Source organism: Ochotona princeps, chromosome 2 (assembly GCF_030435755.1).
Source record: "Ochotona princeps isolate mOchPri1 chromosome 2, mOchPri1.hap1, whole genome shotgun sequence".
Classification (NCBI taxonomy): Eukaryota; Metazoa; Chordata; class Mammalia; order Lagomorpha; family Ochotonidae; genus Ochotona; species Ochotona princeps.
In genome coordinates, this window is record NC_080833.1 from 108,144,354 (window position 1) to 108,162,816 (window position 18,463).

At 47.1% G+C, this 18,463-nt stretch overlaps 1 protein-coding gene across 1 annotated transcript in view; it reads right to left on the minus strand.

Annotated features, from left to right (window-relative positions):
- NUP210L (nucleoporin 210 like) overlaps positions 1–18,463 on the minus strand; it is a 124,618-nt gene that overhangs the window by 37,682 nt on the left and 68,473 nt on the right. The window contains exons 17-20 of the mRNA XM_058660302.1: positions 16,840–17,032; positions 6,404–6,492; positions 1,224–1,328; positions 899–1,000 (exon numbers count right to left, since the gene is read on the minus strand). Of these exons, the coding sequence (XP_058516285.1) occupies positions 899–1,000; positions 1,224–1,328; positions 6,404–6,492; positions 16,840–17,032 (489 nt within the window). The remainder of the gene's footprint in view (positions 1–898; positions 1,001–1,223; positions 1,329–6,403; positions 6,493–16,839; positions 17,033–18,463) is intronic.

Below are 18,463 nucleotides of genomic sequence, written 5' to 3' on the forward strand. Positions count from 1 at the left end.
CCTTTCATCTGCCCCTCCTGCCTGTCTTCTTCTTCTTCTTCTTTTTTGTTTTTTTTAATAATCTATAGTTAAAGTTTTTTTTAGCTATTAGAAAGACATGCATATAAATGTTATTTTTAGGTATTATTTTTATTACGGTAGGTCAACTAAAAAATTCTTTGGCATACTGTCTGTAGAGGTGGGTTAATATGTTTAGTTTTCATGTTCTGGCTGAAAACATGATATACTCAAGTTATAAAATCAATAGTACATTTAAATATCTTTACAGGTTTGTACTTTAAAGCTTAAAAAAAAATTGAGTTTATTTTAGTGGAAATCTTACTAGGTGTCTCCTATACTGTTTATAGTTCATCTATGAGCAAAACATGCCCAGTATTTTACCAGGCTTTAGAAAAAAAAATTTTTTTTTGGTTGAAGAATCTATGTTAAGTCAAAGAAATTAAGAAAAGCAAATGTTATTTTCATAACATGTTTTAGATACACAATGATTTTTTTTTTTAATTCTTGCTTTTCTTTTTTTTTTTCTAAAGATTTACTGTTTCATTTGAAGGGCAAAATTATAGATAAAAAGAAAGCTTCCATTTGCTGGTTCACTCCTGAAATGGCCACAGCAGCTGGGGCTGGGCCAGGCTAAAACCAGGAACCTGGAGCTTCTTCTGGGTCTCCCATGTGGTGCAGGGACCCAACCCCTTGAGCCATCCTCTGCTGCTTTCCCAGGCACATGAGCAGGGAGATGGACTGAGAGGAGAGCGGCGAGGTCTCAAACTGATACCCGTATGTTGCAGTTAGTAGTTTATTGCCACTATGCCTTGACGTCAACCCCAGGAGATTTTTTTAATCATCCCTCAGAATGAACTTGGCCTGAGACCATCAGTTTGGGACTCTTTCCACAACTTACCTGGACAGAACTTTCTGCTTCCATATAGTTGATGGTGACAATGTCCTGCTCACTGCTGTTGACTAAAAAATAACCAGATCCTTCCACAAGGGTGAATGTTTCCTATGGAGCAGTCAGAGAGCAACATTCTATTACTTTCAGCTTATACATAATCCGGACAGAATAACTTCTACTTATCTAAAAGAATTTGGGGTTAAAATATTAAGATCAATGGACACAATATAAATTACGACTACTGAAGTATAACTTTTAAGGATATTCTTAATTTCATACTCTCAATTTCTCCCTCCAGTATGATAACCTTAACAAGCCCATAGAGCTCTACCTTCACATTAGGATGGTTGTAGATGGTAGCATTCTTAGGTAGTACAGTTACATCATCTACCAGGAGCAGTTCCACAGTTGCAGATCTGGGCAAGTTGGAAATTTCCTAGAAATGTCAAGAAAACCATACAATTTCCCATGTCTCAGTTCAGCAAGAGAAAATTCCAGTACTAATTCAAGTTTCAAAGGTAAGAGAACTCTGTGCTGGTGTGGGCATCTACTGTTGTGAAAGTATGGGTGGGCAAATGGGGGCCTGGGGAATGGCACTGGCAGGGTCATGTAGGGACCTGGGGACTCACGCCCAAGCAGGGGAGTGAGACTGGGGATTTCCCATGTGCTTGGTCCTGGGCAGGGGGGGAGGGGAGGAGAGAATCCTAGGTTAGCATGCCGGTGTGGTGTGATGGTGCGCTGGGCTTGGGGAACTTTGTGCTTGGGTCTTGGGTGGAGGGGTAGGGTATCAGGCCAGTACACATGCCAGCAGCTTGGGATCTTAGTGGGCAGTCAGAGCTCCAGGCCAGCACCCCACCCCACTGGAAGACTGGCCCGGTGAACCCATGCGCTCCCAAGCACAGGAACTTGTCAATTGCTCAGGGAATGGGGTAAGGGGATTTGTGGGAGGGAGGACCATGGAGGGTGTATGTTGCAGGTGAGGAATGACTTCTTAGGGCCTTCCATCAACAAGGCCACTGTACTTGCAGGTAAGCAAGTGGGCTGAGACCAAGCAGTTTGGAGTATGGAAACTGGAGGACCTTTCTGGGTCAGACTGATGTATCTGCCCACATAGGAGACCTGAGCTGCACCAGTTAGCATGGGCTACCACTGACCACCACCCACTGGCGCACACTGAAGTTAGGGCTGGAACAGGGGATGGGTATTGCTAGGCTGGGCCATGACACTAATCAGCATGTGAGAGAACCAGGTCTGGGGGCATATTCTATGGGGGATATGTGGGCTCACCCCTGTGGAACTGTAATTCTGCTGGTTTGCTCAATAGTTGAGGGTAGTAAAGCGGCTGAGCTAGGCATGACCATGGACACTCATGAGTGCTGGGATTGCGTACAGGCTGGGCTGGTCCAGGCTGCAACATCTGCAGGTGCACCCAAGAATAGGATGTGGGGTGGGCCGGGCTGCTACATCCACCAGCTCATACAAAGGCCCAGACAGAAGGGACAGACTATGCCTGATAGGCACCTGACAATCGCTGGCACATGTGAGATCTGGGTTTGGGAGTGGGGCTGGTGGGGAACCTGGCAAACTCCCTTAATGGGGCATAGCTTCCACTAGTGAGCGTGTGATTCAGGCCTGGTTGTTGGTCAGGCTGGGCAAGGCAGCTCCACCTACTGGCAAGTGTGTGGGTTGGTTCTGGTGTGGCAGCAAATGGGGTGGGCAGGCAGGGCCTGGGCCAAAGCTTAGCACACTGGTATGTGCAGCAGCCAGGCTGCAGTGTGGGTCATGCTGGGCTAGGATATCACACAGGTTTGCATGAGTCTGGGATGGGGGCAGACTGGGTAGGGCTAGGTTGCAGTATCCATGAGTGAGAGTTAGGACTGGGAGTGGGCTGGGTCAGGCCAGGCTGTAGCATCTGATAGTAAAGGGCAAGTTGGGGGATGAGTTATGCCAGGCTGAGTCAGAGCAACCACTGGCACACACAAAATATATGACTGCCAACAGGCTTGGTTGGGGAGCTAAGGAGGATGCCATGTCTGGGTTGTGGTTTGCACTGGTGAGCACAAGAGCCATAATGGGGGCAGTAATATGGGCTAGACATGACTGTAGTATCTCTGAGCATGGAGGTGCATTGGGTCTGGGGTGTTCCAGACTCCAGCACCCACTGGTGCTCATGAGAGCCAGGGTGGGTGTAGGATAGGCTGGTCTAGGAGTGGCACCTGCTGAACCACACGAGAGCTGTGTCTTGACATGGACCAGGTGTGACTGGGCTGTAGCACCCAACAATAAGAACAAGAATGGGTGTGGGCTGGTCTGGCAAGGCCTTTTCCTTGCAGGACAGGAGGTGGACTAAGTCAGCCTAGGCCAAGGATGTCGGGGTCTTCCGTCCCGCAGAAGAATACACCCGACACTCCAGGCTCTGTTTCTTGAGGAACTTTATTTTTCCAACCAGTCCGTTTCCCAGCCGGTCGACTCGACTTCTCCCTTTTCCTCCCGTTTGTCTTCCGTTTCTCTCTGCTTCATTTCCCAGACTCCTCGTCGCCCCTAGTCTTCTTCTGTCCGTCCGTCTGTCCATCCCAGTCGTACCCTGTCCTCCGTCTCAGTCCGTCCATCTCCGTCTCCATCTTCCTGTCCTGTCCCGCTTCTTCCTGAAACCCCCACCGCTAAATACAATCCTAGTCCAATCAGCTTAAAGGTCACCGATGCACGCGGCAGGCACGCCAATCATAGCTCTGATCATGCGTAGCACACACACCAAGCATGCAGCTACGGGCCAATCAGAAGGCACTTCCTGAAACCTGTGTACCGCCAAGCTCCGGGGGGAGGAGAGGTCTCAGCACCATCTTAGGGCACACGGGCAGTGCTCCCGACACAAGGACCCACTGGTGTACATGAGATCTGCCACTAGGAAGAGACCTGATAGAGGAGCTTGGTGAACTCCTTTGTCAGGACTCAGTACCTGAAGGTGAACATAAGAATCAAGGCAAGGGGCATCCCAGACCAAGTCAGATTATTGTACCCACCAGAAGATGTGTGGCTGAGGTCTGGGGGCAGGCCAGGCTGGGTCAGTTCATAATACCCTTTGGCAGATCTGAGATTCAGGATGGGGTGCAGGACAGGCTGGGTTGGGCTGCAACACCAGCCAGTTCACATTAGGGTGGGGATTGGGGGCCATCCAGGCTGACCCGGGATTTGGTACTCACCAGCATGAGCTAGAGCTGGGAGCAGACTTGGCTGCAGCACCCACCAGCACATGTCAGACCCAGGATGGGGGTGGGCGAGACCTGCTTGGGAGCTGTGGGTGCTCCCTTGTTGGATCACTGCTCCTGTTGGAAATGTGTGGGGTCTGGGACTGGGGGCAAAGCAGGCTAAGCAGAGCTACAACACTTGTTGGCCTGCATGTGAACAGGTTTAGGAGAGAGCCAAGCTGGGTTAAATTACTGTGTCTACTGGTGCATGTATGAGCCAGAATATGTGTAGGCAGGTTGAGTTTTGTCACAACATCAGCTAGTAAGTGCTGGGACTGGGGGCAAGTCCTGTCAAGCTAGACTGCAGAATTACCTGATGAGTGCAAGATTTGCAGAAACACCTGCAGAATGCAAGATCCGGGACTGAGAGTGAGCCCAGTAGGGAAACTGTGGCACCTCTCTGATGGGCTGTAACTCCCACTGGTGAGTACGAGAACCAGAGCTGGGGGTGGGCCTGGCTATACAGGCAATGATACCTGCTGGCATGAGTATGGGCTCGATAGCGGAGGTGGCTGGACTGACCAGACTTAAACACCCACTGATCTGTATGAGAGCTGAATGAAGTATGGAACAGAATGCACCAGTCTGCTGCATATACTGGCAAGCACAGGAACCAGGGCTAGGGGTAGGCTTCTGGGGGCTATTAGGGGCCACTTCAGCTGGGCTGCAGCTCACACTGGTGTATGTGAGGGCCAAGCTGTGGTGGGCAGGGTTGGGCTGGGCCATAGCATCCATTGATTTGTGTAAGAGATGGGATTGGAGACAGATTTGATCCAGCAGCTGAAACCACCCCTTTTTGCATAGGCTGATGTGAATGATGGACTGAGCTGCATCCTATAATGGCAAGCACACACGAGTCAGGTCTGGGGTCACCTCTGACAAGGTTTCTTTGGAAATCCCCCCAACTGAACTGTTGGACTCAGGACTCCAATCAGGGGAGAATTGTAGGATGTGTGGATTGACTGTGGAGTGCATGTGTCAGAACTGGGCCTCCTCAATGGCTAAGACATAGCAGTGGGCAGCATACCCAGACGCACATGGGGGTATGGCATCCATTGGGGCCTGCAGAAAACATCTAACACCATAGCAGAGGATGAAGGGCAGAACAAATTGGAAAACTACCCCAGCCAAACGTTTTCAGCTAATATCTGGGTGAATGGAGACTCTTAAGGTGGACTATGTCAGTCAAAGGGCCTTGGGAGGATTTCCTCATCCTTGGAGCAATGAAATCAACAGTATTTCAGAATTATTGAAAGCACTCGAGCAGAACCCTCAAAACAGCTCTGCACTGGGGACCCTGGGATGGCATCGGGTGGTCATTTCCCATCCCCGGGTACTGATGCGGTTAGGATGCTGGTGCAGCTTCTTACTTTCTCCCCTGCCCATTCCTCCAGTTACAGGAAGAAGAAAAACAAAGACCCCTAATCCTCGACCCTTCTCACCCTAATCAGTGGTCCACATGGGCATGAATCTTTCTCAACTATGTAAATATGATAAAAAATAAAATAAATTTAAAAAGAAAGAAAAGAGAATCACAGAAGTACATAATTTTCAGATTTTAAAGAAAAGCTTTGGGGCCAATGTTGTAGCATAACAGGGTAAGCTGCCATCTGCAATGCTGTTGTCCCACATGTGCATCTGTTCTAATCCTGGCTGCTCCACTCCTGACCCAGCTCCCTGCTGTGTGCTTGGTGAGAGCGATGGGATAGGCTCAGTATGGGAGACCTGGCTCTCGGCTTTGGCTAGCCCAGCTCTGGCTGTTGTGCCCATTTGGAAAGTGAAATGCAGGATGCAAGATCTCGCTTTCTGACTTTCCCCACCCTTCGCCTCTTTCTTTCTTTTTTTTTTTTGTCACTCTGCCTTTCAAGTAAATAAAATAATGGAAAGTCTTATACTGAAATTGTTTAATCTGAAAGGGTGAGTGACAGAGAGGGCTGGTGGTAGGCAAAAAGAGAGAACTGACAGAAAGGGGCAAAGAGAGAGAGAGAGAGACTCACTGGTTCACTGTCCAAATGTCTGAACGCACCAGGGCTGGGCCGGATAAGGTCAAGAGCCCAGAATTCCACCCGGATTTCCCCTTAGAGAGGCAGGAAGCCCAGGACTTGGGCCCTCAGCTGCCTCCTCCCAGGTGCACTGGCAGGAAGCTGGATCAGGAACGGAGGTATAGGCACATACAGGAGACTGGCATCTAGAGAGGCGGTATAGCCCCCCACCACTTTAATGCCCACCCCTAATTTATGCATCTTATTTCATAATCTCCACTTACCTTGGGGCTTTTCTTTGCTGAGTAGCCCACAAAGTTGACTCCAATGAGCACAGTTCCTTTTAATTGATGTACTTTAAGGAGCTGGTGGCCTGAAAATATGCAGAAAATACCCAGTGAGAAACAATAATATGTAGATTATAAAAGAACCTCCAGAACACCAAATTTTCTCCCAATCTTGCCCAAATGAAAATGAAGAAGAGGGGCCTGGCACGGTAGATTACTGGCTAAAGTCCTTGCCTTGAACACACCGTGATCCCACGTGGGAACTGGTTCTAATCCTGGCAGCTCAGCTTCCCATCCAGCTCCCTGCCTGTGGCCTGGGAAAGCAGCAGAGGATGGCCCAATGCATTGGGACCCTGCACCTGCGTGGCAGACCTGTAAGAAGATCCAGTCTCCTGACTTCAAATCGGCATAGCTCCGGCCATTGTGGCCACTTGCAGAATGAATCATCGGACAGAAGATCTTCCTCTCTATCTCTCCTCCTCTCTGTATGTCTGGCTTTCCAATAAAAATAAATAAATCTTAAAAAAAAAAAGAAAAGAGAAACAGATACTGCTTGGAACGTTAGCATCCTGTATTAGGTAGCCTTGTTTGAGTCCTTGCTCTGTTTCTGATTCCAGCTTCCTGACAACGTCGTTCTGGAAGCAGCAGATGAAGGCTCGAGTACTAGAGCTCCTCCTGCTCACGCAGGAGATCAGATGGAGCTCTGGAGCCCCTGTCCTTCCCTGGCCAGGATTGGGCTGTTGTGCGTGCTCGTGCAGTGAACCAGTAAATGGAAGACTTCTCTTCATCTCTCTGCCTCTCAATATAAGTAAAATAAAATGAAATAAAGTAAAATAAAATAAAAAACAGATAAGAAAGAATTTAAAAGCAACAGAAGTCCATAGTTTAGGGAAGGACAATTGAAAAGGTAATAGAGTGTGATAAGTTCTTTTACAGAGGAATGCACAGGGGTTAGTTGTGGTGTAGCAGGTTGGACAACCAGCAGTGGCATTGACATCCCATCTCAGAATGCCAACTCAAGTCCCAGCTGTTCATCTTCCAATGCAGCTTCCTGCTAATGTGTCTGGGAAAACAATGAAAGATCTGACTATTGCAGCCACTCGAGGAATGAACCAGTGAATAGAAGATGTCTCTCTTTCTCTAACACACTCTTTTTCTGTCACTCCATCTTTCAAACAAACAAACAAGAAAATCTTTCAAACAAAAGAAGTAGAAGCAAGTGCAATGGCTCAATTTGCTAACCCTACGCTTACAAGCACCAGCATCCCATATGGGTGCTGGCTCATGTGCCAGCTGCCCTGCTTCCCACCTGGCTCCCTGCTTGTGGCCTGGGAAAGAAGTAGAGGATGGCCCAAAGCCTTGGGACCCTGTACTCCCATAGGAGACATAGAAGAGGCTCCTGGCTTCAGATCACCTCAGCTCTGGCCATCATGGCCATTTGGGGGAGTGATCCAGCAGACAGAAGATCTTTTGCTTTGTCTTCTCTCTGTAAATCTGCCTTTCCAATAAAAATGGATGAATCTTTGAAAGAAAAACAAAAGAAGTATGTGCATAGCACATAGCTACATTCCATAAGAGAATACAAAAGCAATATTTACGTTAGACCAGACATATAGGAAGACAGAAAACTACTGCATTCCCAAGAGGAAGATCCCACCCCAGTGCAGATGTAAGAAAAGCGTGTTGTAAGAAAAGGGAACATGGGCCCAGCGCGATAGCCTAGTGGCTAAAGTTCTTACCTTGCATGCGCCAGTATCCCATATGGGTGCTAACTGATGTCCCTGATGCTTCATGTCCCATCCAGCTCCCTGCTTGTGGCCTGGGAAAGCAAGTCAAAGATGTCTCAAAGACTTGGGACCCTGCACCAGCGTGGGAAAACAGAAAGCAACTCCTTGCTCCTGGGTTTAGCTCAACGCCGGCTGTTGTGGCCACTTGGGGAATAAATCAGCAGATAAAAGATCTTTCTGTCTTTCGTTTTCTCTGGTAAAAAAAAAAAAATCTGACTTTCCAAAAATAAAATAAATAAATCTGTATAAAAAATCTGATTGGCCTGATAAGAATAAATAAAAAGAGAGAAAAGTAAACACACAGGGTTGCCCCGTGCACGTGAGCCTGGGTCTCTCAGAGGTTGACGCAGTGGCTCCACTCCAATGTGATCCCTCAGGGAACATCACACGCAAGTCTGGTCTGGCTTCAGAGCACATTTTGTGGGCCTGGGCCATCTCTATTGCTGATTTGATGTAAGCAAAAGAGAATACACCACAATGCCCATAAAAGACAGGCCTGTTGGCCTCCCTGATTCAACAGAGGTCCTTGAGTGCCTCACCAAAAGATGGAAAGAATAGCAGGTTGAACAACACTACGGGCCAAATTCTCCACAAGATCTAAGGCAATGGACATACCAAAACAGACATACAGGCGGCGAGTATGGTAAGTGGTATCTCACACTGACACAACAAAGATAACACCATCTCAGAACAACCAAAACAACCTCAGGACACCATCTTTGTCCTGTGGCAGCAAGGCGTGGCACATCCCCTCCATGCCCCTCACGGCCACCCTGCTGTCACAGGAGGGAGGGTGGGGTCTTTTTCCTCATCCACGTTCTCTCCATCCTTTCCCATCACACCCAGAGACCTGCATGGTCTATAATCCTCTCATCCACGTAACAAACATCTAAAAAGAGATAAATTTAAATTAAAGAAAGAAAAAAGGAAAGAGAAAACACAAAATATGCAAAGCGAGAGGCATGACAAGACTTGTCATGGTCAAGAATCTCATGGTCTGGAGTGTGGGAAAAATGTAATGTATAGCTTCTAATTGATCGAGGTGACGCTCTGCTGGCTCTGCCTTCAAACCTGAGAGGGCCTCCCTAAGAGGCCGTTAAACTTGAACTGGACAAGTGGGATGCTGGACTCTGTATGGTGTGAACTTTTAATTAGGGAATCTCAACGGAACTTGAGCTGTGGTTATGCATTAAGGTGAAGGAATTCACCATGGGGGAGGGGTTTGGGGTGAAGGGGGTGGGGGGAATCCCAGTACCTATGAAATTGTGTCATATAATACAATGTAATTAATGAATAAATGAATATATATATATAAAAAATGTAATGTATGTGTGGGCAGTAATAAGAAATGGAATCAAAGGAGCAGGAGTCAATAGGTTAAGCTACAGCAGATGGATTTTATCTTGAAAGACCCAGGAAATTCCTGAAGGCAATATGGCAGAATAGCCAGTGGTTAAGGGTATGAGTTTTGCTATAAGAGAGCTTGCTGCGTCATCTAATCACTGCTGATTTTATGGTTCTAAAACTGCTTGCTGTAATAACAAATACATGTTAGTAATTGAGTAAATCTAATAATTCTAATTTCTCACCATAGTTAAGCATATTACATAAAAATGTAAATAACTTGGTTTTTTTTGCAATAGATTAGATTTTATTTTATTATATTTTTGGCAATCTTTATATAGTTCATTATGGTAAAAAAAAAAAAAAGGTTCGAGGGCTATAGGAAAGTGGGTAAGACTATTATTTCTATATTGTTTCCTTCATGTTTTAAGGGGGGTATTAAGGGAGAAGGCCCACCCAATTTCCCACCCTCCCCAGGTCCCGGATGTAGTGCATGCTCCGAAGTTCTTGCTCCAGTGGTTTTGATGGTTCACCAATTGTGAATCACTGCCAATCATGCCACTCCAAGCATGATGAGGTCTTTGAAGAATCCACTGATTGACATAGACCATCATAAAGTCTCCGTTAGCCCCATATTTCGCTGCCAACATATAGCTGAAATGGTTGATTGACCTGTTCTGTCTTCTGTCTCTTCTTGGTTAGGGTTCTGAGTCCAGCATTTCGACTGGGGAGATCCCCAAAGAAACTTTGTCTGAGGTGTTCTCAGACCAGATTCTTGTAATGTACTAGCAGGTACAGGGTCCGGCACAGTCCACCGCCCTGATCAGCTGGTGGTTGCAATCGCTGGGTCGCTTCTTTTCCAGCCCTGTCGTCTTCCACTGGAACCAGTGGGTGTTGCAGTCCAGTCTGGTTCTGCCCAGCACACACTTGGCCCTTGTATAGACCAGTGGGAGCTGCAGCCTAGCTGGAGTGACCCACAATACCACCCACCAGGCCTGCCCCCTACCCTGGTTTGCCAGTATATGTAGCAGACTAGTCCAGTCTGTCCCACATCACATTTGGCTCTCATAATGTCAATGGGTATTAAAGCTTTCTTCCAGCTAACCAGCTCCACTGTGCAGCCCACACAGATGTTGTTGGGTGTCTCTCTGTCTAGCCACCCCAGCCCCTGTCCTAGTTTTCATGCTCTCCAGTGGGAGTGGTAACCCAAGAGGGAGGAGTCCACTATTTCCCTTCTAGGCCACTCCCACTCCTAGATTATGCACTCTCCAGGTAGTTCTGTGGTTTAACTTGACAGAATTAGCCCCCAGTGCCAGCTTCTGCCAGCTGATGCTGTGGCAAAGCCTAAACAACCCTCAACCACTCTAATTTTGTTTGCACCAGTAGGAACAATCATCCCTGCCTGGCTTTTCCCTGATCTAGTCCACATGAGGCCCACAGTTGCTGCAGCCCTGCCCAGTCTGGTCTGCCCCCATCCCAGCCCACACTCTCCAGTGGGAGTGGCTGTCCAGCGGGTGAACACCCTCCTCATTCCCCTGCCGGCTCTGCCCCCTCCCTTCCTGGTTCTCATGCGTGCTGGTTGGGCACTGCGGTCACATCCAGTACAGGCAACCTCACCTTGGCATTCTGTATTGTGCACTAGTTTTTGTTGTGACCGAACCTGGCTTGACTCACACTGTTCTGGTGCTCAGATTCGCCAGTGGGTGATGTGAACTGATTCAGCCTGGTCTGCCCCCGACCCATGCCAAATGTATGCCAGTGGGAAACTTTCCATGGCCTGCTCTGGGCTGTTTCCTTTCGTGCTTCTTGCGCTTAGCTGCAGGGATTGTGTCCTGCCAGAGGAGTTGCCCAGGCTCCTCTATCAGAACCTTTCCCAATGCCAGATTTCGTGCATACCAGGGGGTCCATGAGCCAGCCCTACTCAGTTCACCTTCTGTCCTAGCAGGAACAGTGGCTTTTCCTGACTGGCCTTCAACCCAATCTGGTCCTTGCTGTTGGATGTTTCAGCCCAGCCACGGCTCGTCCATACCCACATATGGCTCACACATGGCTCAATAGGGGTTGAGACCTAGCCTAGTCAGTCCCACATCCAGAACACCAGATGGTGTTGGAGTCTGGCCCAGCTTGGTGCATCCAATCCCAGTCCACATTTGTGCTAAGTGAGACTACAACCATATCCTGATCAGCTCGCAGCCCTGATTCCAGCCCCGTGCTCCTTGATGGGAGCCTCAACCCAGCTAGGGTTGTCCCCTTAGCTCCCCAACTGGGGCTGTTCCCAGCCATAGATCATGTGCCTGCCAGTGGTTTCTATGACTCAGGTTGGCACAGCCCGTCACCTGTCCCGACCTCTGCATTAGACACTGTGGCTTAGCACTGTGGTTCTTGACTCATGCAGACCAGTAGGTGCAAGAGCCTAGCTCGGTATGACCTGTGCTCCATCCTGGTCTCTAGTTTTGCTTGTGGGCTAAGGTTTTGCTCAATCCTGCCCAGCCTACCCTGTTCCATTACCAATTGACACATTACCCAGCTGTTGGAGCTACTTTGCACAGCTTGTCCGACCCCCAGGTCTGGACCACATGTTCATCAGCGGGAGCTATGACTCGCCAAGGGAGTTTCCCAAGATCCTCCACTTAATCCACTCCCAGACCCAGTTCTCATACATGCCATTGGGTTTAGGCCAGTGCCCGGCATAGTCTGGCCTTCCATTTGGCCTTGCATGAGCTGGTGAATGTTGCAGTCCAGCCCACCCCACACCCTATTCAGGATGCACATTTGGGTGCTGCTGCCTTGACCAGTCCAGACTGTTGTGGGTTTCTTTACCTGTGATTGATGTCAGGCTTCTTTATCACACCTAGCTTAGTCCATCACCACCCCAACCCTCGAGCTAACCAGCGGGGCTAGAATTTCCACAGGGTTTGACCCACACACTTCTTACAGAATCTACCCCCAGATATGGTTCTCAAGTGCTAGTTAATGTTATGGCCCTGCTTAATGTGACCCTTCTCCTGATCCCTCATCATGTCAGGTAACAGGATATGATTCTGCTGGACAAGCCCCGAGCCATAGCTTTTGCACGGACTGGTATTTGGTGGTCAGCATTGTTCAGTGATTACAAGTTTTTCAAAGGAAGAGTTACTGTCATTGGGAATCTTTACAATTGGCTCACTTCCTAGAAGCTCAGTGGGTTCAAATTGGAGCTACCTAAGCAGCGATTCAAAGAACCACAAGCCTAGAGCTGCCTGGCCGGGCGGCAGGCAGGCGGAACCTGGCACCAAATGGCGTACAGGCAGGCCCGGGGACAGCTCACCATGTGCACGTGGTGGCTGGCGTCTGGGATCTAGCCATGAGACGCCCGTCCTGAGACCCACCAGCAGCCGGGGGGCTGCTGGAAGTTTAAACTCCCAGACCCAAGGTCGCGCCCCTCCCCAATTCCATTCACCACCCAATGAGGGTGGCAGGTGGGCCCTGGACCTGTCCAGTCACGGAGACCTCCCCCCTCAGTGTACTCACTCCGAAGGGAGCAGCCCCCAGAGCCCAGGCAGGCCCAGGGACAGCTCACCACATTCAAGTGGTGGTTGGCGTCTGGGATCCAGGCATGAGACGCCCCATCCTGAGACCCCAGTTTTCTTTAAAATTTTTTATTTAGGGCCTGGCACGGTGGCCTAGCAGCTAAAGTCCTCACCTTGGACACGCCCTGGGATCCCATATAGGTGCCGGTTCTAATCCCGGCATCCCTACTTCCCCATCCAGCTCCCTGCTTGTGGCCTGGGAAAGCAGTGGAGGACGGCCCAAAGCCTTGGGACCCTGCACCCACGTGGGAGACCTGGAGGAAGTTCCTGGCTCCTGGCTTTGGATTGGTTTGGCACCAGCTGTTGCAGTCACTTGGGGAGTGAATCATCGGACGAAAGATCTTCCTCCCTGTCTCTCCTGCTCTCTATATCTGACTTTGCAATAAAAATAAATAAATCTTAATTTTTTAAAAATTTATTTGAAAAGCAGAGAGAGAGACACAGAGAGAAAAGGGGTGGGGGCAGCCTAAAACCTGGAGCCAAGAGCCTCCTCCATGTCTCCCTTTTAGGGATACAGACATGGGCACTTATGCCATCTTTCATTGCAGGGAGACAGACCAGTGACTGGTGTATCTGGCTCTTGGACATGGTATTCTGGCACTATAGGTGGCAGCTTAACTTGATGAGTCAGAGCACCAGCTCCCAAAGTACTTAGTGCAGCACTTGGTAAATCATGGGGGTTCAGTAGACAGCATCCCCGCCACCACCCCCAAGTGAGTTTTCAGGAGAGAGATTTGCATTTTCAGATCACTCTGGATGTAGAGGATGGATTAAAGGCACAGCAACATGCTAAGATATTAGAAAGCCACCATGATAGTGCAGTGATGGCACTGGAAAGGAAGGGACAAAACCAAAAAGTGTTTAGAAGGCAATAGTACAGATATTTGGGACTGACAGCTAGGGCATATAAGGGGCATCTCTTCTCCATCACTTTAAAAATGAAATGTTTATTTATTTGTAAGGAAGATGGATAAAGAGAGAGATGGACATCGTCCATCCACTGGTTCACTTCCCGAGACCACAACAGCCAGGACCGGGCCAGGCTGAGGCTGAAGTCAGGGACTCCCTCCTGGTTCCCTACTCAGGTGGCAGGACCCCATGTACTTGGGCCATTCTCTGTTGCTTTTCCAGGGTGCATTAGCACAAAGTTGGATCACAGGCTGAGCAGCTGGAACTAGAGTGAGCACTCCAGCATGGTATGCTGACCATGTTAGTGCCAGTCCCTTCACTACCACTTTTTACACTAACTGCATCATACCACTGGTGTTGGTATTAGGTTGTTGGTTCTGTACTGTCATTCTTCTTTCCTTTATTTATTTTCATTTTATTTGAAAGAGAGATAGGCCGATGCTGTGGATCAACTGGCTAAACTCCCACCTTCAAGAGCCAGGATCTCATATGGCTGCTGGTTCATATCCTGGCTACTCCACTTCTGATCCAGCTCCCTGCTTGTGGCCTGAGAAAGCAGCAGAGGCATGGCCCAAGGCCTTGGGATTTTGCATCAGTGTTGGAGACCCAGAAGAAGCTCCTGGCTTCTGGCCTTGGATTGGCTCAGCTCTGGCTGTTGTGGCCATTTGGGGATTAAATCAACAGATGGAAGATCTTCCTGTCTGTCCTTTTCTCTGTAAATTTGCAGTGAGCTGGATGGGAAGTGGAGCAGCTGGGCTATGAACTGGTGCCCATATGGGATACTGGTAGATACAAGGTGAGGATTTAGCCACTACGTTATTGCACCAGGACCCATAATTTTTTTTTAAGAAAGTAAGAGAGAGATACAGATAGGAACAGAGACAAAGAGATACAGACAGAGGTTGAAGAGGGATTCTGCTCCAGAGTTCTGATGGACAAGCATTTTGTTTTATGTACTTATTTTACTTACTTGATATTCAGAAAGGGAAGGAGGAGAGAATACAAAGAGAGAGAGAGAGATTTTCCGTCTGTGAATTTACTCTCTCAGGGGCTGGTGCTATGATGTAGTAGCCTAAGCTTCTATCTGTGGCACTGGCATCCTATAGGGCATCAGTTCATGTCCCAGCTGCTCCACCTCCCTGCCTGTGGCCTGGGAAGCAGTAGATAATGGCCCAAAGCCCATTAGGACCCAGAAGAAGTTTCTGCCTCCTGGCTTCAGCTGAACTCTAGCCATTGTGGCCATTTTGGGGGGTTGAACCAGTGGATGGAAGATCTGTTTGTCTCTCTTTTCTCTGTAACCCTGCCTTTCAAATAAAAATAAACAAATTTAAAAAAATTTATTCCCCCAGAGGCCTGTCACAGTTAGGACTGGGCCAGGTTGAAGTCAGGAGCCTGGAACTCCATCTGAGTGAATATCTGAGTGCCACCATAGGTATGGCAAGGAACCAAGTACTTGAGCAATCACTTGGTGCCTCCCAGTGTACACATTAGCAGCAAGTTGTGTTGGAAGTAAAGCTAAGACTTGAATCCAGGCAATTAGATGTGATATGAGTCTCAAATGAGTCCCAAATAACAAACCAACAGCTGCACTAAAGCCTGCCCACTTTAGCTAAGTTTTTAGAGTGGCTCTGACTATAAGCTAATTGTGGATGAGGAACAGTTTTAAATCTCATCTCTCGTTCTTTAGAATTCCGTATTCTTTTGAATGATTCGACCATTCATCCAAATGCATCTGCCAGGAGCCTACAATTATCCTTTTTACCACTTTTTTCTTCACCTTAGGAATGTGTTTGTGGTAGATGGTTGTATTAGTAGCCAACAGTGAATGATACTGGCTGGAGACCCCATCCTTTGTCGGCCTTGCCTACCTTGACTCTAGGTTTGGGCAGGCGACTGGCTTCAGTGAGCGAGGCCTCACGTGCACAGCAGAGGCATGAGGAGCACTTGCGCAGAGGGCTAGCTGCCCTTTTGGGACCTCATCTGGTCTTCAGCTTGCTCTGCTGTTTTGTCTTCCTGCTACCTTCTCAGGTTTTAGTATAAATTGTCACTTTCTCGAAGTAGCTTTCTTCGTTTTGGACTGTGTTGGGCAGTCCTGTTGTAAGTTCAGAAGGCATCCTATATTTGTTCTTGAGTACCCAATACAACCAGAATACAAGAGTTGTCTCCCAACCAGAGTACAAGACTATGAGAACCAGTGACTGTCTGTCACATCACCACTCTCACCAATGCCTAGCAAAAGACCTTAAATATAGTAGCTATTTAGCAAATTTCATTAATAAATAATATTTTTCACAATATCAGGGAAGTAGTAATAGGCAATCAATTTTCAGGCTAATACAGGGATAGGCAATTACATAGTGATTAAGATGCTTCTTTGAATGGCCACATTCCACATCAGAGGTCTTGGGGGTCAAGCCCTAGCTCTGCTTTCAATTCCAGCTCCCTGCTAATGTGCACCCTGAAGAAAGTTCCCTGCTTGCAGCCTGGAAAAGCAGTCAAGGATGACCCAAAGCCTTAGGACCCTGCACTCAGTTGGGGACCTGGAAGAAGCTCCTGGCTCCTGGCTTTGGATCAGCTCAGCTCTGGCCCTTGCAGCCACTTGGGGACTGAACCAGTGGACAGAAGATCTTTCTGTGTCTCATCTCTGTAAATCTGCATTTCCAATAAAAATAGACCTTTTTTAAAATATGAGAAAATAATTAAAAATAAAATGAAACATTATAGATGATAAAATTTAAATAAAATCCCTTCCCATAAGGAAATATCCAGTATAGAATCACTTAACAGGTGCAATATTCAAAAAGATTCATTAGTTTGCACAAACCGTGTAACCGGGTCTGTCCACTGCCATCATCCTTTGCTACCATCTCCACTGCATTATAATCTTCGAAGTGGGCTAGTGTTTCGTTGGAGGATTTCCACTCTACTATTAGTGAACTGAAGTTATCAAACTTTCTCCTATGTTGATCAAACACTGTTAGTTCTAGGACAGTGTCTCTCAGGCTTGATACAGGAATCTGCATTAAAACAAGAAATAAGGAAAAGAAATTTAAAAACCAGTAATTGACTCATGGAAACAATCCTGATGTCCTATTGAAAGAGGAATGGATAAAGAAACTATGGTACAAGGCGTGGCATGATAGCCCAATGGCTAAATTCTCACCTTGCTAGTGCTGGGATTCCATGTGGGCGTCAGTTTATGTTTCTGCTGTTCCACTCCGCATCCAGCTCCCTGCTATGGCCAGGGACAGCAGCGGAGGACAGCCCAAAGCCTTGGGACCCTGCACCTGTGTGGAAGACCCAGAAGAAGCTCCTGGCTTCAGATTGGCTCAACTCTGGCTGTTGTGGCACATGGGGAGTGAATTAGCAGATGGAAGATCTTTGTATTTGCCTCTTTCTGTAAATATGACTTTCCAATAAAAATAAGTAATTAAAAAAAACCAGATCTCTTTCTCTGTGTCTTCCCTCTTCTCTGTGACACTATCTTTCAAAAAAAAAAAAAAAAAGCCAAACCCTAAAACTTTCGCGCTTCAAAAGATGCCATCAGAAAAGTGAAAGACCAAAAAAAAAAAAAAGGAAAAAACTGAAAGATTGTCAAATGTAAGAAACATTATTTCAGAAATCAGAAAGATTTATGATTATCTCAAAAATATATGAAATGGAGAACTCTTGAGACCCAATAAAAAGACAAATAACTTAATAAAAATTGACCAAATATTTGAAGAGACATTTCTCTGAGGATCATATAAATATATATATATATATATATATATATGAACATTAAACAAATGAAAAGATATGCAACGTATTTAGTTATTCGGAAATGCAAAACCACAGTGACACACCACTTCACACCTAGCAGGGAGGCTATAACCAAAATGAGCAATCATGGTTAAAAAGCATCTAGGGAAACTGGAACCCTCATACACTGCTGGTGGAAGTGTAAAAGGATACAGCCACTTTGCAAAACAGCTGTAAATTCATAAAAGGTTAAATGGAGAGTTCATATATGACTCAGCAATTCTATGTCTACAAATACAGAAGGAGAGATGAAAACATATTGGAAGAGCTTGTAGATGAACGTTCATGGCAGCAATATTTCTGATAGCTAAAAAGTGTAAAAACACACACATTCGTCTACTGATGAACAAATACACAAAATGTACGGTCACACAATGGCATTTTATTCAATTAATAAAAGAATGCAGTATTGATGGATGTTACCACATGAATGAACTTTGAAAACAGAAGCTAAAGAAGCTAGGTTCAGGTCCATTGCAGTAGCCTAGAGGCTAAAGTCCTCACCTTGCACGCTGCTGGGATCCCATATGTGTGCCGATTCTTCTTCTTCTTCTTCTTCTTTTTTTTAAAGATTTATTTATTTTATTACAAAGTCAGATATACAGAGAGGAGGAGAGACAGAGAGAAAGATCTTCCATCTGATGTTT